At 34.2% G+C, this 25,311-nt stretch overlaps 2 protein-coding genes across 2 annotated transcripts; one reads left to right on the forward strand and one right to left on the reverse strand.

Annotated features, from left to right (window-relative positions):
- On the reverse strand, positions 2,900-13,348 carry LOC109224022 (alanine--tRNA ligase, chloroplastic/mitochondrial). The gene is made up of 13 exons (XM_019388558.1): positions 13,133-13,348; positions 11,257-11,373; positions 10,956-11,158; positions 9,721-9,899; positions 9,162-9,240; positions 7,108-7,242; positions 6,799-6,948; positions 6,499-6,609; positions 5,474-6,391; positions 4,988-5,260; positions 4,515-4,724; positions 3,970-4,127; positions 2,900-3,606 (listed from the first exon to the last, which is right to left on the reverse strand). The coding sequence occupies exons 1-13, from the start codon at positions 13,245-13,247 to the stop codon at positions 3,279-3,281; spliced, it is 2,976 nt and encodes a 991-aa protein (XP_019244103.1). The 5' UTR covers positions 13,248-13,348; the 3' UTR covers positions 2,900-3,278.
- LOC109224469 lies at positions 16,616-20,776 on the forward strand. The gene is made up of 2 exons (XM_019389047.1): positions 16,616-16,727; positions 20,088-20,776. Exons 1-2 carry the CDS (start codon positions 16,616-16,618, stop codon positions 20,774-20,776), a joined length of 801 nt encoding a protein of 266 aa, XP_019244592.1.

Below are 25,311 nucleotides of genomic sequence, written 5' to 3' on the forward strand. Positions count from 1 at the left end.
AACCGCGTGTATCTCTCAATGGGAGATCCTCCGTCTCCCCGGTAATGTCACGGTGCAAAAAAAGCCATATGATCTCTAATGGCTGACAAAAGAACGCAACTGCCCCCAGCGCCACCCTCTGGTCTATAACCAGTAAGCTGCCCCATCATATCCAAAAACTGGGCGCGCATCAAGGATCTAATGTAATGGGCCAGTGTCACAGCCCGTCCATCTACACGCATCCCGTACAAAACCTGAAGATCCTGTAGCATGATGGTGGCCTCTCTAGTGGGCAAGTGAAAACTGTGCATCTCCGGTCGCCACCGCTCTACCAACGCTGTGATAAGAGACCAATCGAGCTGCATCCGTCCAAGCTCAAAAATAGTATAGAAGCCCGTAGCCTGTAAGCGCGCGACTACGCGGGCATGGAAAGGATGCTCCGCCATGAACTCCCACAAATCATCAGGTCTCCTGGGGCGGAGAGCCTGCTCCGATAGTTGTCCCTCCCATACGTAGGAGGACCTATGGTCGCCCTGCAACACTAACAGCTGATCCTCGGCAGGTCCAGGATGCGCAGGCGGCGGAAAAGCCATGTCGTCTACTATAATTTAAACAAAATTAATTGTATGTGTTAGTTTAATAAATTAAATAATTATTTTTAATATTGGACTGAGTAATTGTCTATGGGTTCGAGGCTCGATATTTTGAGGCCCGGTATGCTTAATTATTATGCGTGTCATTTTCAACATTTTTTCAATTTTGTTAACTTAATAAATTGAATAATTTATTATGTTTAATATTGGACAGAATAATTATGTATGGGTTACAGGCTCGATTTTTTAGGCCCGGTAGCCCCGAGTTATCCTTAATTATTATGTGTGTCAATTTTAATATTTTTACAATTTTGTTAGCTTAATACATTAAATAATTAATTATGTTAGTATTGGACTGAATAATTATGTATGAGTTCCACGCTTGATTTTTGAGGCCCGGTAGCACCGAGTAATCCTTAATTATTATGTGTGTCAATTTCAATATTTTTACAATTTTGTTAGCTTAATAAATTAAATAATATTAAGTTATTATTAGTATTGGACTGAATAATTATGTATGGGTTCCAGGCTTGATTTAGGCCCGGTAGCACCGAGTTATCCTTAATTATTATGCGTATCAATTTTAACATTTTTAGAATTTTGTTAGCTTAAGGAATTAAATTAAATAATATTGAATTGGACTGAATAATTATGTATGGGTTCCAGGCTCGATATTGGAGTTAAATTTACAACATATATTAATTTGTTGCTTTTGTAAGTTTATTGTTATAAATTAAATAAGTAATTTTGTAAAGTGTAATCTAAAAGGCTCTACTACGCTAAAAGGCTATATATTTTACTACACTAAAAGGCTCTATATTTTACAACACTAAAAGGCTCTATATTTTACTACACTAAAAGGCTATTTATTTTACTACGCTAAAAGGCTATTTATTTTACTACGCTAAAAGGTCACAATTACATATAAAAACAACTAACATAAAAAAAAATATGAACAACAAACAAAAAAAATAATATTAATTTTTTATTTAACCAAATAAAAACATAACATTTAAAATACAAATAATTTATCAACTTTTAACAATTTTTTTTTACCAAAACTAATAAATCAAGTCGAGTATAAATAAGATACAAATTTAAACACAAACATAACACAAATTAACATGGAAACACATTAAACAATACAAATATGCATGTACTATACGAGTTTCAACATAAATAAAATCGAAATACCTCGATTTAAATTTTTTGAATTTGATTGAAATGGAATTTTTACACTCGAAAGAAGGAATCCAAAGCTTGTCTTGTGCCTGGGACCTACACTCCTTGCTCTTTAGATGACGGGTGGGGCCGAAATTTTTTTTTTTTTTTTAAATTCACGGGGGGTGTGGGACCAGATTTGGAGCAGAGGACTATTTTAATGGGGTGGGGCATCGTTTCTGTCGGTCCAAGGAAGAAGAAGGGTTATATTTTCAAAAGGCAATTTGCAATATTATACAGCGAATTAGTAATTCGCAGTATAATTCTGCGAATTGCCTTTTGAAAATAAAGCTGGGCCCATTTTAAGCAATTCGCAGTATAGAACTACGAATTGCAAAAAAAAAAAAAAAATTATTAATTCGCAGTACTCTAATGCGAATTAGCTTAACGGCTAAATTTCCGTTAAGTCAATTCGCAGTATAGTACTGCGAAGTGCCTATTTGTGTAACTTTTTTTTTAACATTAAAAATGTGATTTTTGTCCAAAAAATCATCAAAAAAGTTTCGGACTCGAAGTCAAATACATTTATAGTTAAAACATATTCAATCTAATATTGTCACATGGCTCTGGAAATAAATAATACTATATTACTAGGATTTGTTCCAGCATCCAAGATTCAGTTTAGCTGGTTCTCAGGAAAAACAATTACTAGTTGCAGATATGCCTCTTTAATGAACTACACAAACTGGCACAGAAGGTTCTCTTTGCTGTCGAGCTTCAACGGCTAGTGCCCACCAGCCCACCACCACATAGTTGTATAAATTAATCACGAATATGAAACACTAATATATTCTCTAGGAAATCATGATGGATCGGCAAAAGAATCAAATCTGATTTTTTGAGATATTGTGTTAAATTGGAGGAATATGGAACTCAAGCTCTTCAGGATTCTGAATCATTTTGATGCTTAGTATCACAACACATCAGAGGCAAGTCCAAGATTTAAACTTGATTGAGCTAACTCTACTTTTGAAATTATGAATTTATATATATTTCATGTCAAAAATACTAGGTTCAATTGAACCCCTAAAGCATATGCTGAGTTACGTAACTATTGCTGATAGTTTTACACTTGCGCAGATTTGAGTAGCAATGGACTTCCAAGGTATAGACGAATTCAATTCATTAGTATAAATGAAAGTTGCATCATGTTTCCTAAATTCATTTGTAACAAGGTAACATGATGTTTCACTTGATGCTGTATAAGATCGCATTTACAACACTCCCACCCTCCTCTTCTTTCCTACCTAGAGCAGCTAATACTCTATCCACAGAAATTTTAAAAAAAAAAGACCAAGAACAAATGAAAGAAAGGAAAGATAGAGAGTCTTGAACTAGATGCCTGTGTAATGTTGTGATGGAAGCAGATGCACTTGCATCCATATTCTTTTGTATGTGGCGAGAGGTACTCACTCCAAAGATCGATACATAACGACTTCCAGTTCTGCTTCAGCAACTGAAAACTCATGCTGCTACCATCAGACATCATTTTTCAAGCAGATTTTTAAGCTGTTCTCGAGCTTCTTCAAGGGCACCTAACAAGTTCTCTGGTTTCCTCCCACCTGCCTGAGCAAAATTAGGTCGACCACCCCCTCCACCACCACACGATTTAGCTAGAGGCTTTATAATGTCACCGGCTTTAATTCCAAGATCAACAACTCCAGGGGTTAAAGCAACGACAAGGCTAACTTTTCCATCTCCTGGGCATGATCCTAGAACCACAGCTGCCGGATCTTTCAACAAATCCACCAGATATTCTGCCGCACTCTTGAGTGAATCAGCATCGACATCATCCATGGACTCAACTAGGAGCCTAGAAAACATTAATTGTAACAAGTTAGAAGTATCAAAGTGTTGTTACTTATTCACGACATTTAAGCACATAAACAAAAACATTAAGCAGCAGTGCACACTTCATCTACTTCTTTTGCAATGCAAGGAGTAGGACCATATTACTGACTGGGAAAAATTAGTTCCATGTGCATATATGTGCTGATTCACTGGATTAGAATTGCAGACTTTGTTATGCATCCTTTGTTTGAGATATTACTCTACAGACTACCACTTTCAAGATATACAAAGGAATAAAAGAAGCCAATATAAAAGGTAATTTAATTGGAATAAATATACTGAGATTTTCTTTACAAGGCCAATGAATACAACAGCATTTGGTTACCTAGTATTTTTTGAAGTTCCAACGGTAGATGCTCTGCTAGAAAGTGTTGACGCCTTATAGATTGCTGCTTTTGCCCGAGCAGCTGAAACTTCATTTCTTGTCAACCGTAGTTCTTCCAAAAGTCCTTCTACCCTGCCAGTTACTTCTTCAGCTTTTACCTTCAAAAAGTATGATTTCACTTCAATACCATAGAATTAATCAAAAATAAAAGAGGGTTTATGCTGCTGTTAGAGCATTTAGATGTACAATCAGTGACCTGTTCAGGAAATTTTTTAAATTGCCTATTGGTTTAGCAAATTTTCAAAACCTCTTTTCAAAAATCGAAACCACCTCGATGGAAAAAAGTGTTTGGTTTCAAAAATCAACTTAAAATACTGTTTCAGAAACAAAATATAATAATATTTTCACAAAATACAGAAGTTACAAAAAGATTATCAAGAAAATAATCTGCCCACACAATTTTTTCCTAATATTGTCCAATAACATGTTGAACAACAAAAATGTCGAAGAAAGTTTCCACTGAAAAGGTGTCCATGAAACCTTACTTTGAGAGTGGAGCATAGCTGCTTCATGTAGTTATCTCTCGTAAGGACATACTCAATGAAAGCATCTCCAGCTACAGCTTCAATTCGTCTAACTCCTGATGCAATGCCCTGTTCAGATATGATTTTGAATCCACGTATCTCAGCAGTATTGCTTACATGGGTGCCACCACATAATTCCATTGATACGCCAGGAACCTCGACTACACGTACCTATATAGGTTTTCATTAGGGAAGACCCAAATCAAACAATTTGAAATTTAATACATGGTAAAATCTCATTGTCAGACTTAATCCTCAAAATGGACAGATGTACAGTTTAATCTCTATGTTTCAAATACTCAAAAAAGAGAAAGGCTGGTAGTCACTCCGAATGAGCTTTAATAGCATAAAGTAATAATAAGGTAGCAGCCAGAAAAATCTCCCCTGCTCTATAATCATCACATTCTTAACATAAAATTGGTAAGCATTAGCACCTGTTCTCCATATTTTTCTCCAAACATTGCAATTGCCCCATCTCTTTTTGCATCAGTCAGAGACAAGACTTTTGTTTCCAGAATCACAGCATCGCCAATCCATTGGTTGATCAAACCTTCAATTTCAACAAGTTCCTTGTCTTGAAGAGGCCGATGGAAGTTGAAGTCAAATCTCAGACGATCAAAGGCAACCAATGATCCTGCTTGAGATGTTTCCTGACCAATTACTCTTTTGAGTGCCGATTGAAGTAAATGAGTAGCTGTATGGTGAACCTGAAACGAAGCACAAAATTGAAGTTGATAAATTCGATTAGACCAATAAATTTCTGGAGACAAATGGTTCAATCAGCAAATATTGAAATGCAATGGGAAGGCTAAACAGATGATTCAGGAAGCACAGCTACTACAGAATCTTACATCAATCATTTTTTTCTTTCCTGAAAATGATGCATATCCATTCATTTTCTAGAATTTACAACATAATACCTTAGCCCGTTGCCTCAAGTTTGCATCAACAGCAGCTTCTACTTCTCGGCCGACCTCTATCATACCTTCTGTAATTGTCCCTTTGTGGACGAATATATTACCCATGGATTTTTGAACGTCTTTTATCTCTACAATGGCTTGCTGTTCATTTTCAGCCTCCATCATATATAGAAAACCGTTATCCCCAATTTGGCCTCCTGACTCAGCATAAAATGGAGTCCTGTTCAGCAAAATTTCCACTTCACTTCCTTTGGAGACTTGTGCTACAGGACTACCATTTACCAACAAACCCTCAACCACTGCCTTGGAACGGAGAGTATTGTAGCCAAGAAACTCAGTATCAGGAATATCTTCAGCAAGGTTTGCACCATTTTCAATTCCTAGTTTAACAGTATCATGTGCAGCCTGAGATAGCTGTCTTTGCTTCTCCATTTCTATGTCAAAGCTATTCATATCTATACCAATTCCACGTTCTTCAGCAACTTCGTTTGTTATCTCCACTGGAAATCCATAGGTGTCATACAATACGAATGCATCCTTCCCCGACAGACAGGGTGCAGTCTCAGTTCCCTGAGCATTTAATAATGCATCTGCTAGCATCTGGTCAAGAAGTTTTTCTCCCCTTTCTAGAGTCAAGACAAAACGAAGCTCCTCCCTTTTCAATTCCTCAAGTATGCGGGATGCTCTGGTCTTCACATCAGCATCTATATTGGTGCTTAGTTCAATCACCTTTTTAGCAAGTATCGGCAAAAATGCTCCTTGAAGATCACCCATCCCATCTCCCTTTACACCAAGTAACCTGCCTGTTCGAACAACCCTTCTAATGAGGCGACGTACCACATACCCCCTCCCAATATTTGATGGGTTGACACCATCAGATATCAGATAAACAACTGCACGCATATGATCTCCAATTATCTGGATTGATCAGAATTAGAAGGCTTTCAACACATTAGAAGGTAAACTAGTTCACAAACAAAACGACCAGTATAAATATTACTTACAATCTTTCAGTTGTAACGTACCTTAAGCTTTGTTTTTGTAGAATCATCCGCAAGAGCATATGAGACATTTGCCAATTCTGCAGCCTTCTCTATGATGGGAAATATTAAGTCGGTTTCGTAATTGTTGGGGACCTGTGAAAAATGAAGAGAATCTCTAAGTAAACAATGTTGAACAATCACAATGTATGAATCACAAGTATCATAAATCCTAAATTATGGGAGGTTTTTTTTTGCCACCAAATCCAGAGGCAAAGAAAAAGAGAGATCCGATACCTAATTTGTTCCTATACTGACTCAGAAATGTTGTTGTCTCACAATTACCTTCTGCAGAATCCTGGCCATACGCTCTAAACCAAGTCCAGTATCTATATTCTTTTGCTTTAAAGGCTCAAGTGAACCATCATCCTTCTTATTGTATTGCATAAAAACAAGGTTGTAGAACTCTATAAATCTTGTATCATCTCCAAGATCCTGATAGTTAGACCACAGGGTTAGATAAAACGAAGAGGAGCAAATAAAAAGCAAAACAGAAAAATGTATGAAACTATGAGACCACCTCACCTGAGCAATGACCACGTGATAAACTGAAAATGAAAAGGGAAAAGGGCATGTTAAATGTCTAATACTTACAACATTGTAAGTGCCCCTCTCGGGATGGAAATCGTAATAAAGTTCAGAGCATGGACCGCACGGACCAGTAGCTCCACTTGTCCAAAAGTTGTCATCTTCTCCAAGTCTTATTATTCGCTCTTTAGGAACACCTATCTGCAGCATGAAACAAGGATAACTGTGTTAGCACCTCTGCGTGGGTTCCCATAGTAGAGTACTACCTGTAAATAACTGAAAGTTAGAGGATAGAAGACCAAGATAGCATCAAAGATATTCCATTCAAGATCAAATGTCGAAATAAATGCAGTTATTGTTAAAACTTGGTTGCAATAGACTTCACATATTTGGCAGCACACAGGAATCCAACAGAGAAGAGGTTTCTTTGGGTTAAGAAGGTAGTTGAACAATAAACGTGTTCTTCTAAATTATCTATACTATACTAAAAGCACGAAGGCCCTTAGCGAAATGTCGTTCGTCTTTTTTACCCTTTAAAAATAAAATTCACATTGGACAAAATTGTAATTCAAATTAGTTTTCTAATATTTAGGAATTCATAATCAACTGAAATCTTTATCATTAAATCCTTCTTTATTTAAATTAAGTAAAAAGTCCTAATATTTAGGACACTAAAATTAATTAAAATTTTATTTTATATAAATAATCTATATATTTGTACAAGAAGTATGTAGAAGGAAAATTTCTTTCTCAAGGAAACTCCACCATAATTCGCGGTTCTTGTCATTGAATTTTAATTTACGAGGTTAATTTGGCCTCTATATTTACTTTCACACCAAACAAATCGTTCTTAAGTTTTCAATCCATGAATATTTATTTAAAAACTTGGTTATTAATTGTAGGGATAATTTTATAGATACCCTCGTGTTTTTCTCTATCACACTTACCTTTCCCATGGCATATAATGTTATGCTTATCTTTCTTATTTGTTTTTGTAATAATTCTTTTTACCTTTTTTTTGTTAATGAATCAAAATATAATTTAAACATATGCCGTTTCAGTATTAGCTCTTATAATTAATTGATTTTATGAGTATTATCTTTAACAAATAGGCCAATATTTCTACAAATGGTATTTTTCCATTAGCTTTAGTAACAATAGCCATTGTTGGAAAAAGATAGTAATCACATATTTGTGATAATGCTTTAATAATCATGTTGGAAAGGGAACAGAAAGCTAAAAATATCAATAGAAAAAATGGATTTTTTTAAGTTGAATGGTTTCAGGAGAACTCAAAGCATACATAAAGAAAAACTAGGAAACTAGAAATAGCTTATGGTATTTATTTATATTACCAAGCAAAACTATAATAAGTCGAAGGCTGCAAAAATTGTAATAAGGTAATTAAACAAGTCACTAACACTGGTTCTAGAGACAAAGAACTAATATATTAATCATGACCAAGAAGAAGAGAGAAAAAAAAAAAAAAAAGAAAGAAAGAAATAACATACATCAAGAATATCTCTATTTAAAAAAAGGCATTTGATGACTTCAGTAGGACATAATTTCTTCTTTCATTGAGCTAGATAAAATTGACATACATTATTTTCAAAAACTTACTATCTTTTAGTTTATATTTAATAACTCAAAAAATATTGTTTAGTATATTAGTATAATTTAAAAAATTATACTTAATAATATAGGTTCACGCGCAACGCGCGTACCCTAAAACTAGTTAAAGAAAATGTGCTCTTCTAAGTCATTAATTGAGTTATCCTCATGGAACCTAAGCCATCATGGAGAAAGCATGGTGTTCAGCCTTGAAATTCATCTAAGCTTGAGGATACATTGGTAGTTCACAATATGAACACATCATGCATATTTCAGGACCCTAAATACAGTATTGGTTGTCTGATACACTTCTCTTCACTCGAAAGCAATGAAGTTCTTTAGGCATCTTTGAATGACCACAGTACACCTCTGTTCAGTCTAAATGAAAGGTCGTCCTCCATCATTTATTTACCCGATCTTTACCATGCAAATCTAGTTAATTGCATGAGGATTGATGTTACCACTACACTAAAGATATAATGCATCAGACAAATCTTTAAGTGATGTACCTCATCATGCCATAGTGCAAAAGTTTCATCATCATCTTGGTAAACACTAATCCATAATTTATCAGCTGGGAGTCCATATCTGCAAGCAAAGACTATTTGACAGTCAGTTCCTTTCAATGCAAAGAACAAAAGTTGGAAAAACTATGCATATGTTTGCATATATGGATGCAAATGTTTGGTATTTTATCAGATGCACCAGCAAGAAGATTGAAAAATATGATTGAAAATTTGTCTCTTAAAATAGTATTAACCATAGGATAATGACACTTTTCAACTGGTTGTTAAAGGGTTTCTATTTGAACCAACAAAATTGTTAACAAATAGCCAAGTTCATTTGTGTCCTTAATTATATGCCTGAAACCATTATATAATAACTTTTTTAGATGCTTTTGTCTCCATTTAAGGCATTCTAATCTTCTCATTTTTGAGAAGGGGTCTATATAAGCAGAAATTATGCTGCCACAATAGTTTCCTCCTTGGGAACATGTAACATCATACTTCTATCAAATAGCATACAAAGTAGTTGATAATGAGACTGCATAAACACAACTTATCTTACTCTGAGGTGGAGAGCTCCCATGCCCACTTAATAGCTTCTTTTTTAAAATAATCTCCAAAACTAAAATTTCCAAGCATCTCAAAGAATGTCTGATGTCGGGATGTTCGACCCACATTCTCAATATCATTTGTCCGGATGCATTTCTGAGAAGTAGCTGCGCTAGGCACTTCCCTCGGTACCTGAATAAAGTAAACCAGAATTTCTTTATGTCGAATAGAGGTATTCACACAATTCCATCAGCTTGATATCAGCACCAACAGTAAAACAAGGAAAGAGAATCACATAATTTTGGCGGATCTTTTAGTTTGTAAGAAACCTATTTTTTATGTTTCCCAGGTAATAATAGAGGTACAAAATGCTATATTTTCATATAGATTTTTCTTGAAAATTCGTATTTTCATGTAGAATATTATTCCTCTCATTTGCTTTTCAAAAGACAAAAAGATAATATAATTAATACCAACAAAAAGTTCAGTCTGACCTCATAAAATCAAATACGGGGACTCAATTTGAAATAGATGGAATAGAAGGTTTCTTCTGTTTAAAGCATTTCAAGCGAAACAAGACACTTGCAAATATAAACAAGAATAATCAAGATATGGATGTCAATTTACTGTTAAGATCCAGCCCATGTCATGCTCAGCAAGTGATTCCATGCATTTTATTATTAGATTTATGTCTTTTAGCTTTCAAAAGTGCCTTCTGACTTAAATAGCTATTTGACAACTTTTGCCAAAAAAAAAAAAGAAAAATTGCAATACTTCTTGTAGAAGAAGGCTTGAAACTTTGGCTGGACGGCTGTCATTTTTTTGAAGATTTGTGAGTGGAAAAAGCTATGTTGCGCGGACTCTCCAAAACTGCATACTACTCCAAAAATGCACTAGTTTTGGAGGATCCAGCACGCACCCATCGACAATTTCGGAAAGTCCGAGCAACATAGGGAAAAAGAACTAGAATGCTTCCAGAAAAAAAAAAACATAAACAAAAAGAACTAGAATGCTTGCGATTTGCAATTTCGATGATCAAGCAATGGTAAAAAAGAACTCTAAACACAAGCATACGTCTGTCATAGACATATTTGCTCGATGTCCTAGAAAGTTTTGTCCAACATATGGAGAATTAGATTTTTTCAATGCTGATAAAGTACATTTAATTTTCAAACCAATGACTTTTCACCAATCAGATGTTACTAGAAGTAAACGAAGACTTTAAAGTTGGGGAATCCCATGTAGAACCTTTCCAAGGAATATAGGCTTGAACTGAAGCATTCCTGCAATTGTCAGTAGAACTGTCGGATCATCCGGGACAAGAGAAGCACTTGGAAGAACCTTGTGACCTCGGGCAGCATAAAAGTCAAGGAAGCGCTGACGTATAGAGTCACCGCTTGTTTGGGGATCCTTTGATTTTTGCTCTACAAGTTCCTCAGCCACAGGTTGCGCTGAAGGTGAAAATGAGGTCCTATAAAATTTATATACTTCCCAAAATGAAAGCTGACAAGAGAAAGAAGGTCCTATTATAAACAAAAAATGGATATACCTTTTGCGACAAACTGTACTACTCTTGGTCCCTTTATACGAGCACGTCCATGGGATAAACTACTTGCATAAACTAAGGTTTGAGTCCTAACAATCAAACCTGAAGAATACCGATAACCTGCATTCAATTGTCAGCTTGGTGGTTAAATAGTTAGAAAAAACAAAAATGTTTCATATTTTCCAAAATTTGTGGTTGGCTGAATCTGTTTGGGAAATTCTTTCAAAAAAATTCTATGAATTCTTTCAAAAAATTCTTTCCGAAACATTTTAAGTTGAGTTACATAGCGGATAAAATTTCTATGAGTTTAAATCAATTTCCAAGCAATTTGAGCAACCTACATATATGGGTCTCAAATTCAAAATCCTGGCACACACAACCAAAATGTTTTCAAGGAAAAGACTGGAAAACAAGACTGTTCAATTTCAAAAAGATAAATTCATGAGTTACATTGGACGGATCAAGAATTTTCAAACCGCCTAAACCAATCAAACTAAGACCAAATCTGCAGTTTTAAAAGTTCACCTGATTGTTTTGATTTTAGAAACTTAGATACCAAAATCCTGATGTACTAGCTTTGTCCAAAACAGTGTCAATAAGGTATCAAGAGGTATTTCCAAATATAATACTCAAAAGAACTGGCACATTAAGCCTAATTGATTAGAATACAAAATTTATGTTCCTAATTTGGAAACATACTATTCATTGGGAGATAACTTGATGGAACAAAGTGCATGTGTCTTACTATCAGAGGTGGATTCAAAATTTAAACTTTATGAGTTCAACCTTTAAAGTTATTAGCATTGAACCTATTATTTATTTTTATAACTATGGGTTCATATATATTATTTGTGGTGATTTTAGTTGATTTTACACATAAATTTATGCTCCATGTCAAAAGTTATGGGTTCCATTCAGGGACGAAGCTACGTTGGCCTAAGGGTGGTCAACTGACGACCCTTCGCCGAAAAATTATATTACGTATAAGGTAAAATATTACTTTTTATTGATTAAAAATAGACTTTGAACACCCTTACATAGCCCACTAGCAAAAGGTGTTCAAAATTTGAACACCCTTATTAAATATCCTGGCTTCGCCACTGGTTCCATTGAACCCATAGAGATAATGATACATTTGCCCCAGCTTACTATTCAAGCTAATGTCAACGGAAGGTGACAAACAAAACCGAAAAGAGCTCGGCACTCAAGGATGTGACTAGGGGTGGCAAACGGGTGGGTCGAGTCGGATATGGGATGGGTCGAAAAACGGGTAACGAAAAAAACGGATAAATTATCCGAGCCGACCCATATTTGGATAACAAATGGGTTAACCGGTGGATGTTATCTAGGGCTTCATGAATATGATCACTTTCGGGAGAATTCCTAGTCTCCCAAACTTGAGGAACTCCCAATTTGAGGTTTTACAAATGTAAAAGTTAAACCCATTAATTATCTATTGGTTATCCAGTTTCTAAATTGATAATATGGTTCTTATCCATATTTGACCCGTTTTTAAAAAGTTCATTATCCAACCTATTTTTTTGGTAGATAATATGGGTGGTTAACTGTTTTCTTTTAACCATTTTGCCACCACTAGGTGTGACTCGACGGTTAATGAAGCAGGTGCAAACCTTGGAGACTAGAGCTCTAATAAAATACAAGCACAGACAAAAACAAACTAGTGATTATTCCAAGTTCCAATGCCTAAGCTTCGGCAGACAGAGTTACAGGTACCCAGTGGCAACAATCAGGCGCGGGCAAGCTGGCCCAAATACCACCATTTAAAAAGAAAAATCGAAATAGTTCACCATTCTCAGTAGCATATTTTCACACGCTATATCTAGATGCTGATTAATACGTTAATTAGAAGAAAGATTACCTCTTGAAAAGGGAAGATAAGGTTTTGACTGGAATCCTGAAGTGGGAAATTCAAGTAGAAAGTCCCTGCCATGGCTGCTAGTTTTTAAGGAATAAGGAAAGTTGAGGTTGGACATGGAGTCTTCTACGCCTTAAGTGTGTGCTTCGTTTCAAGTTGGCAGTTAAGTACGTTGGTGCACCCACAGAGACAGAGATAAGCCTTTGTGGGTGTGGCATATGACACATCCACATATTCTCTTTAAAATTATCCTCTCTGATTGCAATTTAGAGCTCCCCTGGGTCGGACACATGATTTGGGCCTTGCCCAGCTAGAGCCGACCCGGTTAAAGCCCATATAAACTACTAATTTTCCGTAAAAATAGCACGGGATAGTCAGTTTTCGGATTGATAATTGAAAAATAGCCAGCATTTGCAAAGTCATTGAAAAATAGCCGTATTTTGCTGCAACACGGAAAGTTCCAGCATAATATACTGGAAATTGGTGCACGTGTGTATGAACTCCAACACGTGGAAAGTTTCAGCATAATATATTGGAGATCGGAGCAGCTATGTATGAACTCCCAGCATATTATGCTGGACCAGTATATTATACTGAAACTCCAGTATATTATGCTGGAAGTCCAGTATATTTATACTGGAATTCCGGTATAATATACTGGAATTCCAGTATATTATGCTAGAATATTTTTCGGATTTTGAATAGTATTTTCGTTCAGATTTATCTTTACATGAAAAGTGGCTAAATTTCGACTACTTTTAAAATGTGACTATTTTTCAATTACCACTTGTAAATCAGCTATTTTTTAATTTCTCCCTAATTTTCGGGGTTCAATTTTCATTAGTGAGTTGGACATATTAATATTTGGATTTAGATACATACGCGTCATAAATTAAGTGGATATTCAACTTATTTTATATATATGATTTTCGAAACTTTTTTTGATATACAATTGTTCCACCGCTAAAATTGACTTCCTTTGTTTTAACTTAGGAAAATGCATAAATACTCCTCTTGAACTTGAGTCGGATTTCCAACTACACACTTAATCTTTGGGGGTCTTAGTAACCCCTCAATCTTTTTTTAAGTGAAATTATTACCACTTTTAGTGCTGACGTGGCAGAGAATGTGTGCTCGCTCTCTTGGAGGCGTGTGAATGGCTAAAATAAATTAAATAGATTAATTTATACACATGGCATTTTTTAATTGGAAACCTTACAATTAATTATGCTAAACTATCACATCATCTTAAGCACCTTCCCCTTTAAAGAGAAGCCGGAGCAACATATATCCTTCTCCGACCAGAACTCCTCGCCGGATTAAGACAGAAGAAGAGACAAAGCAGCATTCTGTGATTTACATCATTTGTCTTCTATTAACAATTACGGTCGATCAATGTCATGTTTCCTCCCATTCATCACCTCCTCCATTTAACAAATGCAACTCTCAGTGCTTTATGTAACATATCTTTCTTTTTTTCAATTTTTATGTAACAAAAGCAAATCATCTACCTAAGATGCAATGGGTTCTCGAGAAAATTCTCGATGCCGGAAAAAATGGAGTCCATATTTAGAGAACTCCGGCAAGTTTAAGCTAACCACTCACTCCGAAAATTCTCCTCAGATCTACCACCACCCATGCCCACCTTGTTAGACGTTAAAAGAAATCTAGTGATAAGAATATGTTGGTGTGGATTTTCTGTGTATTCCAATGATTGTTTGTACAGGTATAAATACAAGAGAATAAAGAAAATAATGAAATCCTATTTGTACACTTGTCTATTTTCTTACCATTCCCTACTATACAACAATAATATTCCCTTTTATCTAATTACACTACACGTATGAAAGATCTATCTAGAAGGTGCAAAATAAAATGCTTGACAACTGTGTAATCTATTATAAAATATCAATGGCCACTATTGAATCAATCAATTAATAGAAACGGTGATGATGCTTGATTATATATCTTGAATCTTTCAGACACTTCAAAGTGTTCAAAGTCTGACCAAAGTCAATCTTCATTTTTGCTCTGTGCTTCATCTTGTCTTCTTCTTTCAATGTTTGAGTCTTCTGTAAATCAAAATCACCTGGTAAACCATCTAAAATTCCTGTGCCAACCATCCATGATCTCTACACCATAATCTGCTTAATCAAAATTCTCTTCAAATCTCTCCTCCATCGGCATTGTCGTACCCAATAATTTTCTTTTTCAAGTTGAATAGCCATGATTTCTAATACTAATGGGAAAGCTGTAAAGATGTGGGTTAGAACTTGAACAGAAAGTGAAAAGAAAAGAAAAGGAAGGAGGGTCTTGATCGGAGCTTAAATTTCTCTTTGTGTTGTAAGATCTCCCGGTGAAAATTGAAAGTCAATAAAGAAACTAACGCATGTCAAAGAAGAAAGTGAAAAAGAAAGTAGAGAAAAAAAGTTTTAGTAATAAAATATATTTAAAAGCGCGTGCAAATCAACACCCCCATTCTCATCTGATTATTTGTGCCACGTCAGCACTGAAGGTGCTAATAATTTCACTTCAAAAAAGTTTAAGGGGGTAGTATGACCCCCTCAAAGATTATGTGTGTAGTTGAAAATTCTCACTCAAGTTCAACGGGGTACTTATGCATTTACCTTTTTAATTGTCTTAATTTGACTAAGTATGGAGTTTAAGAAAATAAGGAAGACTTTAAATCTTGGGGTCTTAAGCTAAACATGGGTATAATGTACCAAAATACCCTTAAATATTATGGTCTTAAATATATCATCTCAAAAGTTGGAGTTATAGAGTTACTAAATATATAAAAGAATATTATTTTTTAGGAAAAATACATAAGTTACTCTCCAAACTTGTCCAAAAAACTTTGTTACATACTCAAACTTTATTGGGCGTTCTCTTAATCCTTTATTCAATTGTTAAATGGCGTTCTCTTACCCCCTTAGTCAATTGTTAAATGCAACTTATAAATCGCAATTTCTAAATGAGACTTATTAATTGCAATTATTAATGCAACTTATAAATCGCAATACGACTCATTAATCTCAAAGTTCTTGTGGTAACTACATGTGACTGGTAAATCGCAATTCTACATGCGACTTATAGCTAAAAGCGACTTATAAGTCACAATTGCTAAAAGAACGAACCAGAAAGGTGTGTAAATGGTTCACTGTTTTGCTTTTGGTTGATGCTGGCCGGTTGTGAATGAAAAGTAGGGGGAGTGGGAGGGGGGAGGGAGGTGAGAGAGAAGGTGGAATGGAAAATGTTTGTGAAAAGCAAAGAAATTTAAAGTTTTTCTTACGAGGAAGCTGACTTGGAGCGTGTGCTCTTCCCCCCTGAGTTTAGTAGGAAGGTATTATTTCCACTAAAAATAAGAATAACGGGGTAACTGGACATTTACAAAGTTAAACTGTGTAATTAAATTTTTTGGACAAGTTAAAGGGAAAACTTATGTATTTTCAAAATTCACAACAATGAAGCTAGTAAGGTGATCAAATGGATCCAAAGGAGAAGATGGAGCCAAGCCCAGAAGGAAATAATTGCTGCTGTATGGGGTGTCATGCTGTATTACACCTGGCAAGCAAGGAACTGAAAAATATTCAGGAGAGTAAGTGTTAGCATAGACCTTGTAAATGAACAAATTAGGAAAGAGATTGTAGACAGACGGAAGATAGTGTATAGGGGAAAAAGAGATAGGAAAGTACAGTGTTGATTCAGAGACTATGTAAATAGATGTGTTGATATGCTTGGAGATCTAGAGTCTGAATTCGTTCAGACACTGGAGGCTCGGAGGATGTAAAAATTGTTTTTGGTTGTTATGGTAATATTCACATTTGTTACCAAAAAAAAAACTTATGTAATTTTTCTTCTTTTTTAAACAAACTAAACAAGAAAGTAAGACGCATAAATTATAACGAAAGGAATAGATCAACTACTGATTTTAAGCATAGTCGAGTGTATTTCGAACTTACCTTCTACTTTTATGTGCCACCCGTGTGCTTTGTGATCTATGTGATATTATGAACTGATAATTCAATGCATTATATTGCAGTTGCACCCATTATTATTTTTATCCACATGTAGCATAAGATTACTTGGAGAATGTTGTGAACTCTGCTTCCTCAAAATTTCCCAAGCTTTAACCATAAACTTATTTACATCACTATATAGTTAAAACTAACCGTGATAACATATAATGTTAATCCATAGTGGGCATTTGGACGTAAGAATTGCAAAATTTCGGGAAAAAAGGAAAAAAACATTCAAGTGAAAATGGTATTTGAAAATTAGAGTTGTATTTCGATATAAATATAATTTTGGGCTATTTTTGAATTTTTGTGAGTGATCTGAAGTGAAAATTTTAATATTTTGGAGTTTTAAATTTTCAAAAAATTCTGAAATCCATCTTCAAGTGAAAATCAAAAGTTTCATGGCCAAACATCGATTTCGAAAAAAAGTGAAATTTTTTTGAATAAAATGAATCCTTTTCTTTTATGGCCAAACAGGCCCTAATTAATTTGTGTCATGGCCAAGCGTGATATTTTTTTTTCTTTTAACGCTGATTAAATAATATTGTAATTCTTTTATTTATTTTTTCCTCTTCCCAACAATATATATATCAGCTCATCTGTTCATTGCCATTACCATGGGCCTATATACGCATTTTCAAAACCTTTGTTTGACTTTGCTTACAAATTTTCAACTTCCTTTCATCTTACTTTTGACAAGCAAACCCAACAATTTAATAGTGGGTCTTTATTACTTTATTAAAAAACTCATCAAAATTCATTTTCAGAATCGTCTTTTGCTTGAGCAGTAGTCAACATTTCACACGACCATTATGATTCATTTTCCGACTTCATTTTTGGCCATACATTTTGGCAACGTTTTTTCAAATCTTTTTTGAAAACATTGTTTGTTTATAAATTAATGATCTATTTTTGAAAAATTTCTGAAATTATTTTTTAAGTTCCCAAAGTCTAGTTTAGGGTAGATTTTGGGTGAAACTTGTTCTCCCACGCACTCTCAAAACTTTAAAAAAAATTCAAATAAAATGCATGTCCAAACATAATTTCCACTTCCAAAAATTATTTTTCAAAACTATTTCAAAAATTATTTTTTCAAGTTTCAACTAAATCTATGTCCAAACGCTAGCTTAATGTATTTCCTTTTCTCTAACTACGAATACAACTATTACTGACCTGGTGACAACACTTCTCTTTTTGGAGTTTTTATCGGCTCACGTGTCTGTCACGTGAATATTGCGATGGGTATATTTTATTTATTTTTTTTGGTAAGAGGGAAAATCCGTAACCGCTACAATCTCTATCACAGCCTCTGCCCTTTGGGTGAGCACTTTGTGCGCACTGGGTTAACCCCCTGTGTAATAGCCTGTAAATCACATAAAGAATGTAAATTGCATAGGCAAACCCTGTGCGACAGACTCAACCCAGAAGGCGTAGAGGTGGCATCTAAACTGCAAGCAGAGGCCGTCTGCCTCAATGAAAAGAATATGAGACATTTGTCCGGAAATGTTAAACTCAAGAGTTTGGGATATAGTTTGTTCAGTCTGCCTTAAGAGGGAGGTTGAGAAGTTCATTCTGAAGCTTACCGTACTTTGGACATATTTCAGTTGGATCAAGAAGACTACACCAGCGGAACATGAGAAGAGGTTGTTCGGCTATGCAAGTCATTTGGACTGCTGGTTGCCTGGCACCAGACATTGCCTGAGATTAGAGGCATAATATTCATAAGTTAGTTGTATTCAGATTGTTGTACAGGGGCTATGTTCTTTAAATTCTGATAATAATCTATATCTTGAATTAGGTATGTATAGGGCCGGATAGATGAACCAGATTCAATTTTTGATGCTAGATGATGCATTATATCCACTGATAAATTGTATGGCTAGTTTGGACAGCTCCCTTATTCTGCCTTGGTAATATTTCAACTTAAGCTAACTCAGAACCTGTTAACCATAAGTCGTTTTGATTGTCCATAACGCAAAGTTTTTCTGGATTTTGAGGTGGGGTGTGTTGAATACATCCTTATACCAGGTTAATAAAATATTGTTCCTATTTCTGAATATGATAAGATCCGTTGTTCTTCCTGAGCCGATCTATCGGAAACAACTTCTTTGGCCCATCGGAGTATTGTTTTCTGAAATTTGGTACCACATTTATAAAAAAATAAAAGATAAAGGGGTACATCATGATTAAGGGATTAGAAAGGCTAACGGAAAAAAATGCACAGAGAATATATGCCTTCCAATCAACTTACAAAATAGGACAAGTAATAATATAACATTTTGTCATGTTCAAATTTGTTGAGTTTGGTCATTGAGTCATGATTCATCTCATCTGCCGATTCTGTCATAAATTCATTGAGACACACTTTATCCTTTTCACAAATAACGTCACCGATTAGTAAAGTGCGCAAATCAATTTTTCTTTTGAATTGAACAATCCAACATCTTTTTGGGCCCTCCTCCTAACAACCAACCAAAATGTGAGAAAAGTTTCTGAAGCCTCAAACATAACATTCTGCAGGTGTTGCCACATTTCTAACTCTAATAAGACTTGTTATTAGGATCCTCCAAAGAAATGGAAGAAATAAAATTACAGGATGTACAATTACATCATACAGCAGTAGCAAAACAAGCTAGAGTTTTTTAATCCGAGGATCATTGGTCCCACTAATTCCAACTCACACTGGTTAGGGGGTAAAGCGCTCCCTGCCATTCTACCTTCTCAAGGTTTGAATTCATGATTTTTGGTTAAGTAGGGAAAGATCCCAACCATTAGTGGTGAATTTCCACGTTTTCATCATCAGGCAAGTGAAAGCCCTTCTGTTTAAATTGATCTCATATGTTCCCTTTTTCATCAAACAATTTGGAAAAATATACGGATCTTTGGTGATAGTCTTCTCAGAGGGAATTGGAATCTTGATTCCACATTTAAATTTGCAGATCACTCTTCTTGTCTTTCTTCGTTCACCTGCAAACTAGGTGATCTTGAAAACTTATTTGATTACACCGAAGATTTGCTTCAACTACCACATAATCAACAAGCCATTTCACTACACGGCGATGAATTATTAGAGGGGTACATCAAGGTATTAGACGTTTGTGCCACCACTAAAGATCTCTTATCGAATGAAAAGCAAAATATTCTTTCAGCTCTTCATAGGAGACGGAATATGGATGAAATTTCTGGCTATCTAACCTCTAGAAGGAAGTCCAAAAAGATCCTTAAAAGTTTGAAGAGTATGATAAAGGAAAACCCTTGCGCATTAAACAAGCCTGAACCATTGGCTGTTGTTGGAGAATTGCAGGAGGTCCAGTCAGTCACCTTAGGCCTATTTAAGTCCTTGTTGTTGTATGTCAATGGAACCGGATCTCAATCAAGTAGTTGGTCATTGTTGTCCAAGATTATGCCCTCGAAAAATGAGGAATTAAAAGCCAATGAATTTGCCAATGTTGATGCAGATTTGTGCTCACTTCTCAGTCAAAATAAGACTGGCCAATACGAAGAATTGCAGAATCAGCTGAAAGAGATGGAGCCAACCATTGAGGTTCTTGAAGATGGGCTCCAATGCTTCTTCAGGCGCTTAATCAAAACTAGAGTATCTCTCCTCAACATTTTGATGAATAGATGATACTAGTCTTAGTGTACGTGCGTTGTACGTGTACCTAACGTCAATCAGTACAATATATGTACAGAAAGAACATGTAAATTGGGTTTTAAAATATGTGTATAGAGTCAATTAGTAAAGGACATACAAAGAATTTTAAAATGACTACACTAAATTAATATTAACAATAAGTAACTTAATATATAGAAAAATATAAGGAGTTATCATTTGTTAAAGTGAGTACGAAAAGAATATTAATAACAATTCACTTAGTATTATCTTAATTTGTTTTATCCTTATTGCATAAAGTTTGCATTTGCACCAATTTGGCTTTTAATACAATATTAATTTTAGGGTACGTGCGTTGCACGTGTATATTACGTCTTGTAGTATATATTTTTAAAAATTACATAAGTATTATTAAAGCATGTTTATGAAGTATATATAAATATTGAAGGCTAAAAAATGCAAGACTAATTAGTAAAATGTGAATTCAATATTAAGTGCTATGCTATCAGAACTTGTTAAATATCATTTACTATGATATAAAAGAGTTAAAACAAAGTAATTAACTTGTACCTTTTGTTTTCGTAAAATATTTAACCTTAATTTAATATAATGACTAAAAGCTAATATGAAAAAAATGAAATATAACATGGAAATGTTATTAGCACTCCGTCAAGAGTCAATAAATGTTAGAGTCCATCGCATGTCTTATTTGTTTAATTTTCTTTAAAAATGATATAAGGTAACCGTACCCATATAAAACATATATAGTTTTGATAGCTACCTATAATTTCATAGGGAACTGAATCTTTTTTCTTCTTCAGACCTATAGGATCTGAAATTTTGGACTGCCACAACCTAACTTTACACCCGAAGGTCTGAAATTTTAATATCAAAATTTTGGACAAAAAAGTTATAACAAATCCTCTCATGTTCAAAACATGAAAATGTGTATAACCTTTATATGTGTAGCTCGAACTAACGTGTTTGTTTTAAAAAAAAAATTTAAGAAGTTTTTGTTATTTTTTTAAAAAATAAATAAAATGCTTCCATATTATTCAGTGAAAGATGTTTCTTTCAATCTAAAAACACTTAAAAATTTTGCCAAATAATTTTAATTACCCCAAATTAAAAAAGAGTTTTGCTCGCTTAACACACAATGTCTTAAGAAGTTGTTGTGTTCGGATGTCTCAAAGAAGACTATCAACAAAAGGTCTGAAATCTTAATATAAAAAACCAAAAAAATTAAAACCATTCATCGACAAAATGCCAGGAGTAATTAGGAAAGATTTTTTTTTAAATATCTAGCACCTCAAACTATTATCTATTATGGGAAAATATTAAGAGTGAGAAAGGAAAATAAATCGGCAAAAATGAAGTGTTATGACAACGAACACTTACCCCAAGTTGTTTTCACTATTGAAAAACGAGATGTAACATAAAAAAATAAACATGACATGTTGTTACTAACAAATTCTGTTGCAAATCATTCTAAATACAACAAAGAAGAATATAATCATAGGGGTACAAATACCAGATATAAGTTTAAAAAGCTGCTAAAACACTGGTAAATAATTTTTTGCAGTGATAATCTAGCCTCTTTGTCCTTTAGTATCTCGCCAATTTCTCTTTCAACAATCTTTAGTATAATTTTATTTTTTATTGTCAAGAATTTTTCTTCTTCTATATACACGCTGGCTAAAAATCGAGCCTTAGGGACATCAGTTTGGCATTCAAGTCTAATAGAAAATAATCATCTAGCTCCTCTGAATACCTATTTTTCATAGCACAACTACATTGTTACCCAATATATTTCCACCTTTTTTGTAGTCATGAACAAATAATTACTACACGTATCTGTTTGGACATTAAAGAACATAATTAGTTTGTTTTCAAGACACAATAAATTATCAACGACAAATCTAAAATAAAATGCAAAAAGACAAAAATAAAATCAAAACACATTAGATATACTTTAAAAGTAAAAGATTTGAGGAACGATGAAGTACCTACACGTGAAGGCGAATTGGAATATGAACAGAGGGGGAAACCCTCAAAAAAAGACTGAACGCAATCATGCAACTAACTCAGCAACTTTAAAATATAAAAAAAAAACTCCTAGACCTAAAAGGAGTTGAAAAGTTAAGGAAATTTTGACCTAAAATATTTACGACGTTGTGTTTAATCAATAGATGTATAGCATTAATTGATGCCCATACAATTAACTACCATATCAACTTATACCTAAACTTCGATCTTTTTTTTCCTCTGTATAAAGAGCCCTTAACTAAAGTACTGGAGTACTCGAAACTTTTACCTTAAATATCTAGAGATTTAATCGGTTAAAATTGATATTAAGATTTCTTTTACAAATCTGTTAAATTACATAGATCAAATAAGGAAAAAAATAATACATAAAATTTATAGTTGATTTCAAATTCCGAAATATTAGAAAAATAATTATTTTTAAATAATGGAAAAATAATTAAATGATTATTTTGTCTAGTGTGAGATATATTTTAATGTTAAAGGATAAAAAAGGCAAACGACATTGCTTTTAATGTTATGAACAATAAAAAGAAGAGGAAGAATATTGCAGAGAAAAGTAGGGAGAGAATTCTTATTGAATTTTGGGATGAATTACAATAGAATAGAGCCCTCTATTTATAGGGAGATGGTGGCTTAGCCACCAAGCAACGAACCCTAGAAGACATTCACCATAAATATAATTGTATTTATAACACTCCCCCTTGAATGTCTATTCAACAGATAATGTGCCTCGTTAAAACCTTAACTAAAATAAAACCCAGTGGGAAAAAAATTCTAGAAAAGGAAAAAGAGTACACATATCTAACAATACGCCTTTGGTTGCCTCGTTAAAAACCTTGCAAGGAAAACCCAGTGGGACAAAACCTTGTAAGGGAAAAAGAGTACAACGCGTATTAACTCCCCCTGATGAGAGCATCAATTCACATCCTTAAGCATTTGCATTCCAATCTTGTGCACCATCTTCAAAAGATCGTTGATAGATATTTGATAAACAATATCAGCCATATTAACTTCAACAAATTTGTTTCACCTTGAAATCATCATCTCTGATAGATGTATTGTCTTCATATGATCTTGTTGTAATCGTTAGTTCAATATCTTCACATAGAGGTGAAAACTCTTGCTATCATATTATCATGCCTATAGTTATAGCAAGATATATTTGTGCACAAATTGCACTAAGGAAGTGGTACTTCAAGATCAAGAATTGTATATGCTTCAAGCAGCTTAAATCCTTCATGGATTGTCATATAAATTAAGTCAAAGCCATATAGTAAACTTTAGATGCATATCAAGTTTTCATGTCATGCTAGACATATATGATATCGAAAACTGATTGCACATACCATTGACTTTATACCTTCAAGTGTTTGGATTGTAGGTCCAAAACAACATGTCTTTCATATGAAACCAAATTCTACTTGAATTGTCTCTCTTCTATTTGGCCAATATTTTTTGTGTCTATATTCGACAGACTTAAGATCCTCATCTATACTTAGTGCTATCATAGATATCGTCGACGAACATTTTATATCGGTTTCAACCTCCTTATTTTTCATAAAGACATAACTCGGAGATCTCTTCATTCATATATTCAGGTACCTGAATCTCTCATGAGATTTTATGATGTGTTATGTCATGTGATCTTCTAGATCACTTGCCTCCTTATTATGATCATTTTGTCATCTTCTTTATCAAGAAGTTTATTTGAAACCGATTTGTCTATATGCTTTAAGCGTACTATAGACTTTGTCCTTCTAGGACTTAATAAGAGCATTTGCAATGAGAATATAGTTACTTTCTTTGGGTCAGCAAATGCGTCTGGCATGCTTTGCAATATATTGCAAATGAATTATCTTTTTATGAACTTCAAGTTCATATTATTTTATTCGAGGATCTAGATGTAAAAATGATAATTCATTCCGCGTAACTTTTTCTCAAATGTTATCATCTCTCCCCATCATGTTAGAAAAACTAACTTGCTTCATCATCTTTGTGCGTTTGGTGTTAATCAAGATATACACCGCACATCAATAATAATAATAATAAGATGGAATTATTTGGTTCCTGACCCTGAACCACTTGTGAGGGGAGAAAATAATATACTTTCGTATATAACGTATATCAAACTGATATAGATAACTTTGTTCTCATAAGCAATTGTTTAGCTATTAAGTAGAGGCACTTATTAAATTATTTTGCTAAACCAACTGTGATGTAAACCAACTTATCAAGATGAACTTCTTGAATAGAAAATCTGGAAATTATGCTCGAAATTAAATTACTGAGCAAGTTACCTCGCAAACACCATGTTGCGGGTTAATAATAATCGCACATGTAACCATCTCATAGATGCATCTTATGTGGTATACATGGCAAGTGAATGGGCCCATATTCACCTTTTGATATTTCCAGCATTCATGGGATTCATCCCGAATTTTTAGTCGGTATTATTAATTAATGAGTAACAAGCAACATATAGAGAATTCATAAAGAACTTTCTA

This window comes from Nicotiana attenuata, chromosome 3 (genome assembly GCF_001879085.1).
Source record: "Nicotiana attenuata strain UT chromosome 3, NIATTr2, whole genome shotgun sequence".
NCBI classification, from domain to species: domain Eukaryota; kingdom Viridiplantae; phylum Streptophyta; class Magnoliopsida; order Solanales; family Solanaceae; genus Nicotiana; species Nicotiana attenuata.

Excerpts from the sequence above, each read along its gene's own strand:
- LOC109224022 (XM_019388558.1), bottom strand. The coding sequence starts at position 13,247 with ATGTCCAACCTCAACTTTCCTTATTCCTTAAAAACTAGCAGCCATGGC. Across the intron at positions 9,900-10,955 it reads AGCCTATATTCCTTGGAAAG|GTACCGAGGGAAGTGCCTAG; the intron begins GTTCTACATGGG and ends TACTTTATTCAG. Across the intron at positions 5,261-5,473 it reads ACTTGAGGCAACGGGCTAAG|GTTCACCATACAGCTACTCA; the intron begins GTATTATGTTGT and ends GCTTCGTTTCAG.
- LOC109224469 (XM_019389047.1), top strand. The coding sequence starts at position 16,616 with ATGGATCCAAAGGAGAAGATGGAGCCAAGCCCAGAAGGAAATAATTGC. Across the intron at positions 16,728-20,087 it reads ACTGAAAAATATTCAGGAGA|ATCACTCTTCTTGTCTTTCT; the intron begins GTAAGTGTTAGC and ends TTAAATTTGCAG.